At 38.3% G+C, this 12,000-nt stretch overlaps 1 protein-coding gene across 1 annotated transcript; it reads left to right on the top strand.

Annotated features, from left to right (window-relative positions):
* The first annotated feature begins 10,019 nt into the window (after positions 1-10,019).
* Positions 10,020-11,790, top strand: LOC146922465 (histone-lysine N-methyltransferase). The gene is made up of 3 exons (XM_085715377.1): positions 10,020-10,260; positions 10,340-10,408; positions 11,403-11,790. Exons 1-3 carry the CDS (start codon positions 10,093-10,095, stop codon positions 11,577-11,579), a joined length of 414 nt encoding a protein of 137 aa, XP_085571503.1. The 5' UTR covers positions 10,020-10,092; the 3' UTR covers positions 11,580-11,790.
* The last annotated feature ends 210 nt before the right edge of the window (positions 11,791-12,000 follow it).

Raw genomic sequence — 12,000 nt, 5'->3', positions numbered from 1 at the left:
AATAAGCAAAACATAGTATGCGAGATGTGAAGATACAATGTTAGATGTATAAGGAAGTATGTCCGAATGCAAGATTAGTCTACCATGGGAGGATGTAAGAGCGTTCCATGGAATAGTAGGTATGTAATAGCGAGAGATGTGCTCCTTGAGTTAAGTTGCTCCGGAATAAGAGTAAGTGTGACATTGATATGTCCAGAGGTAAGTTTCCTTGAGATTCAATCTTACCCAGAAAGAGTAGAATGAGGTTGCGAGTAGCATGCAACATAGAATTATCGAGCAGAGTTCAAGTAGATATCGATGTAATAATAGAAGAATAAAGTTCACTCGTCTCAACGGATCGAGTATTGGTTGAAGCCAACCGGTGGGAATCGGGAGTAGCGCAACGGAAGTTAATTAATTAAGTTGCGAACGGTAGCCATGGAACATGGAATTTTGTAGTAAGAATCTTTGTGAAAAATGTTCCGGATAGAAATACCATTTCGGTGAAAAGTATTATGTGGAAAGCGAGGAGTTCTCGTTATGTTAAGTAAGAATAGATGCTTATGCAGCCGGTAATGATTAAAGTAAAAGTTTAAAGAAAGCATCTTCACTCGAGGTAAGATGAGAAAGACTAGAGTTAACACGGATGAATTAACCGAGTTGCCTTTTGGTGATGTCTAATTCATAGAAGAGTTGTTGGTTAGTCGAAAGAGTATATGCTATGTTAATGGAGTACGATTGATGAGTTATGCCTGACGAAGTACATACCCTCTTATACCATACTTGTTAAATGATAACGATACTTTCTAGAATGGTGTCGAAGCCACGATTTTATAACTTTTAAAGATAAGATTGGTATTGAGGAACTTGGGAACGATGTTTATTTTAAAAACATGAAATTTCACATTGTTAAAATCGATGAGATACGTCGTAAGCGAGTAAGTTCCCTTAAGACGTACATACTTCGGAACCGGCTTGTTAGAGACAAGTGTGAAGGAGAGTCATAAAACTTTTTTTTTCGGATATAGAGACTCGTCCCTGTGGTTACGCGGTACTAGTATAGACTCGGTTTTAAAATGATATTTTCTAGTCATGCATCTATTCGTTCCAAGAACCTATGTACCAAAGTTTAGAAACTCTTAGAAACAAAAGCTAGAATGAGTATCGTTATTAAATAACAAGCAATGGCGCTAGAAAGTATGCCAATACTAGAAGATAGAATTTTATGAATGACAAAACCCATGTGATACTCATGTCGTACGAGATGCACAGATTTGTGCTTAGAATGCAAGTGCAAATGAACTTACTAGAAAGTTTCAAGAGCATGTGGACCGCCGGACGGAGTTAATAGATTGTCGGATGAATCGGTGTAGTTGATTTCACTTCTTCATGCCAAGCTAGATAAGTTACCCATGAATTGCGGTACGGGGAGATTATGAAGAAATAGAAAGGTTTCATAAGACTATGATTAGAGATAAGTAGAATCATCAAGATAAGTAGCATCGGTAAGAAGCATAAGTCGCAATGAGCGGTAAGACGGATTATGTATCCGTGATAAGATGTGTTAGATACACGTAAGCCTTTGCGGGGCAAACCTGGATATCGGTAGAACTCCGGTTTAAAGGCAAATCCCCCGAGTGATTCGAGATAGAGAAAATTTACTTAGATGCGAGTTCATGCTAAGCGAGAGAAGGCATAGATCCGAGCAAGCAATCCTCATATCACAAGAGTTAGTTTTAATCACTATGTTCTCGGATAGTTACGTGATTGAGGAAGATAGTAACATTGAAGAGACCGTGTTCAATTATACGCGAGAATAAGAAAGCGGAAGAATCACATGTTTTGTTGAGAAAAGTATTCTACAACCTCCCTAGAGTGGTTATGATCGGATATTGTATAACTAAAATCAAAGGAGGCCAGATTATAGTTGCGATGATTGTAGATGATTTCTAAATTTCGAGGACGAAATTTTTTTTTTAAGGGGGTAGAGTGTAATATCCCGCTTATCGGTATCGAATATTATTAGTCAAGCGTGCCGGAGGAAGAAAGTTTATGAAAAGTAAGTTGATGGAAATATTTATTATGTGATGTCAACTTAATACAAGTTAAGCATCGGTGTCGGATTTAACACGCACGAGGCAAGGGTGATTCGGTATTTGCACGCAAGGAGGTATATAAGTGATTTTGGGGTCAAAATCTTCATTTTCCATTGCTCTTTCTCTCTCTAGGTTTGAGAAAACATTTTATCTCCTCCTTCTCTCTAAGATGTCGCCCTTCTCTCCCTCTCTAGGCCATCAAAGCTTTCCAAAATCATGCAATTGGTGATCAAGCAAGGATCTTAGAAGCTTCATGAGTAAGAAACAACAAAGAGAAAGGATTGAACTTGGATTTTGGGCTAGGGTTTGGTCATGTAAAGTGAAGATAATGCTTGAAGCTTGGGAATCATGTGTGAATTATGTTAAGGTGAGTTCCATAGATAGAATACCTACCTTTGGGTTTGTATAATCTTGTGAAGAAATCATGATTTATGTTAGTTTAGTGTTTATGGAACTTTAGTACCCCAAACCAATCCTAGGTGATTATATGTTAAAATTGCCATGAGTTATGTTTAAATAAGTCTATATATGTTGTTGGATGTATTTGGTGCATTACGGGGTCGAATTGGACGAGTTTTGGGTCGAAAATGGCGAAAACCCGCGGCCGGAACACGCGAAAACGCGGGGTCGCGGCGCTGCGCACGAACAAGGGCGCTAGGCGCTCACAAGTCAGGGAGCCAGCGCTAGGCGCCCCAACCTGGCGCCGGGCGCCCCCGGACGGGACAACGTTCGCGTTGTTCTGCGCTCGGGTGCTTGGGGGCGATCGCGTGGGGGTCCGTAGCGATCGTTTCAAAGTGTTCTTTCCTTGTTTTCACTTATTTTACAAGCTTGGAACAAACTTGGCTTTATGAAATCATAGAATTTTCTAAATGGCTTAAGTCTTGGGTTTTGGCATTTTCGGTCTTTAGAAATTATTGGAAATTTGCGCACCTCGTCAATTGATCCTTGCATCATTAATCATGGCAATCTTAGCATGTATCACAAGGATGGCACTAGAGAGCTAAGCATGATGGGGTAGCGATGAACTAAGATGGGGGAATAAAAGTAGAGTCTTGACATAGCTTGTCAAGAACTAGAATAGCTTACAAAGAAATAGAATGCTAGACATGAGTTTTATGCTTGATATGGTGCAAAGTGAGATAAAGTATTCTCTTCGTATAGGAGCTAGAGTGACCATACGAGTATGGTAAAACGTGAATTGATTAGATATCTCTTCACATAGCAAGTTATGCAAGCATATAGTTTACCTACTAGTCGGATCGTATAGGCATCCGAGGTAAAAGAGATAGCTAGCTTAGATTTATTACTCATGCATTTATAGACCAAGACATTAAGTTAATTGTGCCATGTCTCTTGGGACCACACTAGGTTGGCTCAAGGGGTTTCCATTAGGTGAAACGGGGTTAGCCGTAAGGAACCCGCATGTCACTTAGTAAGCAAGAGGTAGTGGTCGTGTCTCTTGTGTCCACACTAGGTTGGTTCAAGAGGTTTCCATTAGGTGAAACGGGGTTAGCCGTAAGGATCCCGCACGTCACTGCGGGAGTGCCGTTGGTTTACCTTAGATAGGTTTCCATCGGATAGATAGGGATTGCGCTCGGAGTTACTCCACTCGGGGCTTTCCGTAAAATGAACTCGAGATAATGTTTGATTGTTAAACGCTAACTTCATGAATGAATCTGATTGTGCATATTTATTAGATATATTTATGTTATGTCATAGAGCCTTGACGTAGATCGTCAAGAATAGTAGAACATAGACGTAGATCGTCAAAACTAGTATGATAGCAAGATATGATACGTTGTTAGAAACATCGTATTATGCATTAGAGCAAATAGAAAAAATATGCCGATGACGGTCTTAGGTCTCCCCTAACCGTCCGGTTTAGAATGGTGTCATGATTATAGTATGTTTAGGCCTTGATACGTAGAGCGTATTCTTGGCATTGCGGTTTTAGATTCCCCTCGACCGCCATGACACGTATAGGAAGTGAAGCCTATAACAAGTAAGATAAGACTAAGACGGCCCTATTATGCACGACCGTCTAAGTATGCAAGTCCCCACACACGTATAATCAGCCGTCGGGTTGTAATGTAGGCACGTGGTGACCGTAGGTTTCCCCTTGAGGTTGCCTATAGCCTAGGATTTAGGGAACTCACTGAGACATTATGTCTCATCCCAATCCTTATTGTTTCGGATAAACGAGGTTGGATTAGCAAGCTAGTAGCTGAATGGATGTTACGACAAGTGTTCGTTCGTACCCGCTGCAGGAAGAGATGGATAATCAAGGATGCATTCATAATATCTTTAGAAAAGTTGAGTTGTAATATTATGTACGAACGCATTTGGTTGTATATATATTCATTCGTAGTTGTTTTGTTGTAAATTTTTAATGTATCCGGTACTAAACTAACGCACATGCTAGACTTTCTAGATACGTCTAGTATGGGTGTTACAATCTTACTTTGAACTAATTTCACAATGCAATGCCCACTGACTTTGCTTGGTTACACTTACGGCGTTTGGCTCTTTTCTTTACACTACATTCACCATCCACAAAACAAAACAAAAAGTTGAAATCAAGTTCGGTTCATCTGCCTAAGTTATAAACATCAACAAGGATATACTTAACCAGCTAATATTACTAATATTAAGCATTCATATACTTAACCAGGATACACCAACAAGGATATACTAATCGAACGCAACAATGATTTAACTTAGATTGTAAACAAGCAAAAGCTGGTTCCTCCAATGAAGGTTTGTACATGGTCTTTGCGGGTTTCTCGCAAACTAATATCTAATCACAATTCTAATTCTCATCATTTCATATAATTTTCTACTGATCACACAAAATGCACAACTCTAAATTAGGGTTTGGAAAATCAAAATTGGGGATAAATCAACAATTCTAAATTGTGGTTTGGAATTTTAATAATCAACTCCTTGATTGATTCACCCATTAACAAATAACAAGCATCAATAAAATAGAACAAATAAAAAAAATAACGAGAGAAAAACAAACCTGGTGGAGGAGAGTGGAGGCTTGGAGAGGAGAGGAGAGGAGAGGAGAAGGAATGAAAATGAAATAGAGAGGCGAGAGTTAAGAGAGGGAGAGGTGCTGCTAGTTGAGAGAGAGAGGGAGAGGAAAGTGAAACGAGAGATACAAAGAGCCGAGAGGGAGAGTCGCACGGTTACTATTTACGAAGGAGAAGGGTTGTAATTTTTACTACGCGCGAAAAAAATAACACCATTACGCCCATTTTTTTAAAGTAGGAATGGGCTATTAGGTTGGGCTTTTAGCAAACAAAGTAGAAGCGAGCACTGGGCACTACCCCAGGCTAGCGGGGTGTAGCCGCCCCTGTGTATATCTAAAATAAAATAAAGGGATTAGGGTCGGACAAAATGTCTCAATGAGTTCTACCTATCCTAGGTTGCGAGCAATCTCGGGAAACCTATGATCGCCATATCTGCGAACATATGACTAATTGGGATTTAATGTTATGTTATGCTTTTTTTAGCGATCGAGGAAAATCTAGGATCCCTAACCGTATACTAATATAATTCTTGTCCCTGCTCATTTCATATTTTCATATTTATGTTAGAAGGTTAGTGTGTGATAAACAAATTATATGAGTTCATTTTACGGGGTAATGCCTTGAGTGGAGTAACCCCAACCACATTCCACGCTAACCGGTGAAAAATCATATCATATTAGGCTAACATCGGACCCCCTCTTGTCGTCGTGCGGGTCATCCTTACGAAAAGTGCCCCATCTCATTGGCGTCAATCTCTGTGTCCCACTAGCATGGACAACAAAAGATACGACTTACATAATTAACACTTATTCTTAAACTTGTAATAAAGACGTAATGATCCGGTCTTAACATGTAATTATTCGGGTAGCATATTAATCATGTCCTAATACAATCTCATACATATCAGTCGGTTTCCTACCCAAAGATTAATCATTCATATAATATTTTTTCTTAAAATGGCACTCAAGTTAACATATTGATGTCGTGTTTGAACCGGTATTGGAATCACATGTTAGTTGGTTACAAATAAATAAAAGGGAATATTTCTAAAGTTTCAACATTACACACCCACACATTACGTGTAACCCGTTACACACCCACACATTCTGTGTAACCCGTTACACACCCACCTTCACTAGAGGTGTAACCCGTTACACAATTTGTGTAGCCCATTACACACTCGGACCGCCAGAGTGTAACTCGTTACCGGTTTCAAAAAAACAACTTTTCACTTATTTTAATAGTTTGCAACCAACTTATACTTAAAAACATGAGTATTACTTTTCCCACCCTATGCCTTTCCTCGCGCACCCTATTTTTTTCCAATTTTACCCCTAGTCCGGATTTCGTTTTTCCGGAACTTATTGTTAGTATTCTTCGGATAGTTCCGGATTTTAAAATGCTGGAATAGTATTTTAGCAGAACTTTTGCAATTTTAAGCTCTACAATTCGTAAAATAAAATGCGAATAAAATAAAAAAAACATAAATAAAAAGACACGAAACATAAAAACAACTCATTTTATTAATATATGAACAATACATTACAATAATTTTCAAGCTTTTTAAGCTTATTACATAACATCCTAAATCTATTTCTAATCTCCTAAGAGCCTAATTCTAATCTCCTAAGAGCCTAACCACTACTATGTGATAGGACATAGCGGTAGCTTGGCTATTGGAGGAAAACCGGAGGAGGAGGGAAGAGGAGGGCGGGAAGAAGAAACAAATACCCCCACATGACCCTCGGATGAACCGCCCTTCGTTGCGGCGCGGTTCCATCCTCATTGACCGTTCATACAAACCCTGAAAGTTTTCAACGAGGCCCTTATCTATGAAAGGCCAACGATGGAAAACCATGGTTGTAGAAGGAAGAAGAGGAGGAGAGGGATGGTGTGAGAAATGGTGGGGTTTGGAAGGGTATTTATAGGGAGGGGTGGGTGAAAAATGGTTGGGAAACCATTAATGCGGTCAAAAAACGTGGTAAAACACGTTTTTGACTTGACCACCGACAAAAACGTGTGGTGCGGACCACGGCCATGACACCGAGGAGTTCTGGAATATACAATCCGGAATGAACCTTTAAATTCCGGAATATATTTTCCGGATTAGTGCGATTAGTGGTTGGACGGTTACAACTACTACCACGTTTTCATTGGTTGTATTAATGACCTAGGACTTGTTTAAGGCTATAAATAGGCTTCCATCTTCAACAAACACCATCATTCTTCACTTCACCTATTTTCTTCCATTCTCTTCAAATTTTTTAAGTTTTGTAGGAGTGTTTGTGGTGTCATGGTCATTGTTGACCGTTCCTATGAACCACTGCAATTGCATTGCGGCTTGTGTGGGGTTCATATAACGGTCAACGAGACCTTTGACATCAAAGAAAGACACAAAAAAGCGTATAGCATCTGGTCCAGTTAAGTTTTCCGGAAAACACTTCACCACTTTTCTTCAATTTTCTTCGTATGTATTTAGTTTTTTACGAGAGTTTGTGGTGTCATGGTCATTGTTGACCGCTCATACGACCCCGCAATTGCTTTGCGGCTTATGCGAGGGTCGTATAACGGCCAACGAGACCCTTGACATCAAAGAAAGACACAAAATATGCATATCGAATTGGTCCGGATTGTATAATCCGGAAACACTAACAATACGGTTCGGAAAATGTAATCCGGACCGGGGGTATTTGGAATTTTTACGGGCGCGCGAGGAGGCCATAGGGTGGGAAAAGTAATACTCTAAAAACATGACCCAATACCAGTACCATCACAACAAACAATCATTAACAAATAATTGGGGCAATTAACATGCATTTTTAATAAAACCTAATCAAGGGTGGGTTCTAAATAAGGAACTCACCAAGTCATAATCCGAACTCTTTCAAAACGGCTTATCTACAACTTATAGGTACTAGTAGACATGGGTACACCAATAGTGAATGGAGGCACAAAGGTCCCCATTTACGGTTGTGTCAACGGAGCAATAGTTGTCGAAACGATTGTAGGAGCGGTTAGTCCCATTTCCATTGAAGCTGGCATAGCCATGGTTGCCCCCATGATGGTTGACATACCGCCACTTCATCGTTGAGGCGGATGCTGCGTAGATTGTGCTTGTGAAGGACGACCGCGATGATTGTGATGACGCGAAGTACCACTATTGGTGGGTCTAGCCATTACTTTCAAAACATTACTACTTCTTAAATGCATGCACACACAAGTGTATTTCCGAGAAAAAGTTCACCAAAAACGGTTACAAGTTTCTAGAAAACGGTTTTCACAAGAATATTTAGAAAATAATTCGAAAAGTTATGGAAGTTACTTCCAAAAATTGCACGAACGGGGTCCCATCGGGCGTGCCAATTTGTTTCTTGGTGTTTTTGGTAAACAAGAAGACTAGTTTTGATTATTACAAGCGAGGATCAAACCGAAGTCCTAAGACATGTTATGCAATCTTTTTCCGGAAAATGTGTGAACGTTCATCGGATTCATAGGTTACTTTATGAACAAGACGGAGTTGGGTATGAAAACAACTATCTTTTGACGAGAGAAAAGTAAAGGAAATGCAAGTAAAAGACTTAAACGTTTAAAACGCCGAAACTTAAAGAAAAGGTAAATTGCATTGCATTAATGTAAAGGTGGTTTGACAAATCGGATTACATACATTCTCTATGACTATTTTCTTTAGACTTTTGTACTTTGAGTGCTAGAATTCTATAAGTGATTTGTGACCTATTTTTCATATGAAAACTACTATTTATATATAGTGAAAATAACCGCAAAAAGCTAACGCCACGAACTGCACTTCTTCCATCGAAAATTGCCCGTCCCACACGTCTTCGATAAGAAAACTGCTGCTTTTTTGAATTCAAATACTTTCCCTTCGACAACAACTCGCTTGGCTTCGTCCAAATATCTCTCCGAATAGCCTTTTGTCGAACTTCAAAGCTTATTGAACTCTTCCAAATGCTAAGTCCCAAACCATGTCGAAATCTCCATGCCGAAGATAATGACTTTAATTCTCTAAAGAACAAAAGTCAACTCATTGATTGTATTAATTGAGCTTTGTCGAAATTATAATTAAAGCCTAATACACTCTAAGTGTATTGTGCTCCATATATGTTTACTTTGCGTAAACACTATCTTTTGTAAACAACTTGTCGTTGTATATCCGTTGATTAAGATTAGAAAGTCCTCTAGGTTGGGACAATGAAATTTAGGATTGTCTTAGTATTGCCGTTGTAATCAATATTTGATTATATTGGAAAAATCATTTGGATGTGCATGGGGATTTGAAGTAATCCCGGAGTTGAGGGTGGACCAAGATAAACTATCTGTGTCATTTTTTCTCTCACCTCTTTACATTCCGTTGCTATTTGGAGTTTTTAAAGAGTACAAAAAGTGTAAGCACGATTCAAACCCTCCTTTTGCGTGTTTTCTTCACCTTCGATTTATGGTCAAATTTAATCCGAAATCACTCATCCAAAAATGTTTTTTTTTCTTCTTTTAGTTAAATAAGTGATTTTGACACATTCTTGATCTTTTTTCGTTTGTTTTTGTGATTTCCTCCTCTTAGCATAACCTTGTTTCTTTTGATTTTCGATCTTTATGCAACCCGTTTTTTATTTTTCCATCTTAGTGCGATATTTATTCGATACATGTTGAAAAATTAATTTTATTCAAGTGTACATCTAATCTCCTTAAAAAAGAGTGTATATCTCATCAATAATTTTGGTGTCGTCAATGTTATAAATATGAAAATATCGGTATTTTAAAGGTTTAAATTCATCACGTTTTCATCCAACAAAGCTTATAAGTTTATCTAACGAGCTATAAGCTAGTTTCTCGTCATCACGGAACACCCACATAATCATATTTATTTATAATAGAAAAATATTTTGTCTACAAATCCAAATCCTCTACATTAATTAATCGTAATAAGTCAGCAAAACAATCTAGTAAAACACAGATTGGGAGAAAAAATGAGAGGAATCGGAGGTCCCCTTTTATGCATCGGAGATCTTCTCAGCGACGTTGGAGAAGAAAATGAACAAGAAGTAACAGAAAAAACCTCACCTTCTTCTTCTCTTTCGGATCTCAACAACAACGCTCTTCCCCAACCACTTCCTCATCTCACCAAACTCTTTCAGGTTCCTTCTTTTTCTTATTCCTTTTTCTCTTATTTCCCCCAAAATCAAATTCTCTAACTTACGTTTAATGTTGTTACAGGAAAACTATGATCACCTTAATTCCGCGCTCAATGCCACTGATCATTCTTGGACTTCTCTCACATTGAAGGTTTCTTTTCCTCTGATTATTTTTTCACTCATATTGGATAGAAATTAATATTGTGAATTGTTGTTTGTTATTACTGTTATTATTGTTAATTGTTGTTTGTTATTGCTGGCCATCAAGGGAGGGAGGGGAAGAGGATTTTAATGTTCCTTTGATATGTATTTTTCGTGTTTGGACCTATGAAGCACGGACACTCCTCGGATTAGGTGGCTCATGCACTGTGAAGTCCACAACAAAGCCATTGGATCTAAGAGATGAAGTCATAACTTACATCCAATAGCTCTAGGGTGGACTGCACGGTGCAGCAGCAAAGGATCCAAATCCGTATTTTTTGGGGTTTGCTCCTCTAAGTCGTGCAAGCTAGACATAAGACCCAGTATCAATTTGTTGACAAATTATAATAATATAATATAACCATGATTTGTTATGTTTATGATCAGAATGCAAACAATTTTTTTCCCATTAGTGTGTGAATAAAGTTGTTGTCGCGTGACCGAAAGGTCACATGTTCAAGTCCCTGAAATAGTCTCTTGTGTAAAAGATAGGGTAAGGTTGCGTACAATACTCCAAATAGTGGGACCCCTTCCTAGACCCCGTGTAAGCGGGAGCTTTATGCACCGGACTGCCCTTTGGTGTGTGAAATTGCTTACTTTATTCGGTATTAATATATTTAATTTATAAAGCATTAGGTGTATAAGCATTGTATGGCATCCTGTAGCTACTAACTATCATTTGCAGCACCCTAACAAGTATATTAAAATAAAAATAGGGAAAATGCTTGTGGGACTAGCCAAAACCCAAGGTAACAATCATGAGGATAACAAGCCACTGCCTCGTTTAAAACCTTTCCTATAAAACCTAGTGGGATAAAACCAATGATGAGGGATTGTTCATTTTAGAGGAGTTAAATTTAGATTTTCCTACTGGTTATCTTTCTCTTTCTTTCAATACCTTCAGCTTATTATGTGAATAATGTGGTTTATTATTCTTTGTTCAGTTATGTACTTCTCTAGATACTGCAAACAAGCTGGTTCAAAGTACCAATTCAAATGTTGCATCCTTGTTGGAGAAGGTTGAGGAGCTTGAGAAAATTGTCAAGAGAGGGGATTCTGCCATAGCCGCGTCAAAGGCATTTTATGTTGCTCCCGATAATAACAGCAGTGCCTTGAAGTGAAACAAGGTTAACAAAGTTGTACATTATGTCTTGATGATGATTATAGGTAAGAAATTTTCAGTTTAGGAAATATAAAAAGATGTTTTCTCTTCATGGAAATGAGAAATTAAACTCTGAAAAGTATGTAGACTGGTTTTTTGTATTTTGCAACACCAAACATCTATAATCAAAATGTGTGGTTTCTTCTAATAGGCACCAGCACTATTGGTCACATGCTCTATTTATTTATCTTTGCGTCGTTTAATTTAGAGCGAAGATTGTAGCATCATAGTGTATCAGTGTTAAATATCACTTTTATCTTGTCTTCATGTTTGTGCCGTTTTCTGTTTGCTTTTTGAACAAGCATTGTGAAGGCATATATTCTTCTTTATTCTTCTTTCTTAAGTTTAATATCAATCCTGTTAACAGATAATTTACTTAT

The sequence above is a fragment of the Medicago sativa genome, chromosome 5 (assembly GCF_051527215.1).
Source record: "Medicago sativa cultivar Bolivia chromosome 5, Bolivia_mono, whole genome shotgun sequence".
Lineage (NCBI taxonomy): Eukaryota > Viridiplantae > Streptophyta > Magnoliopsida > Fabales > Fabaceae > Medicago > Medicago sativa.
Note: the sequence above shows the minus strand (reverse complement) of the source record. Positions and strands in the feature narration are given on the sequence as shown.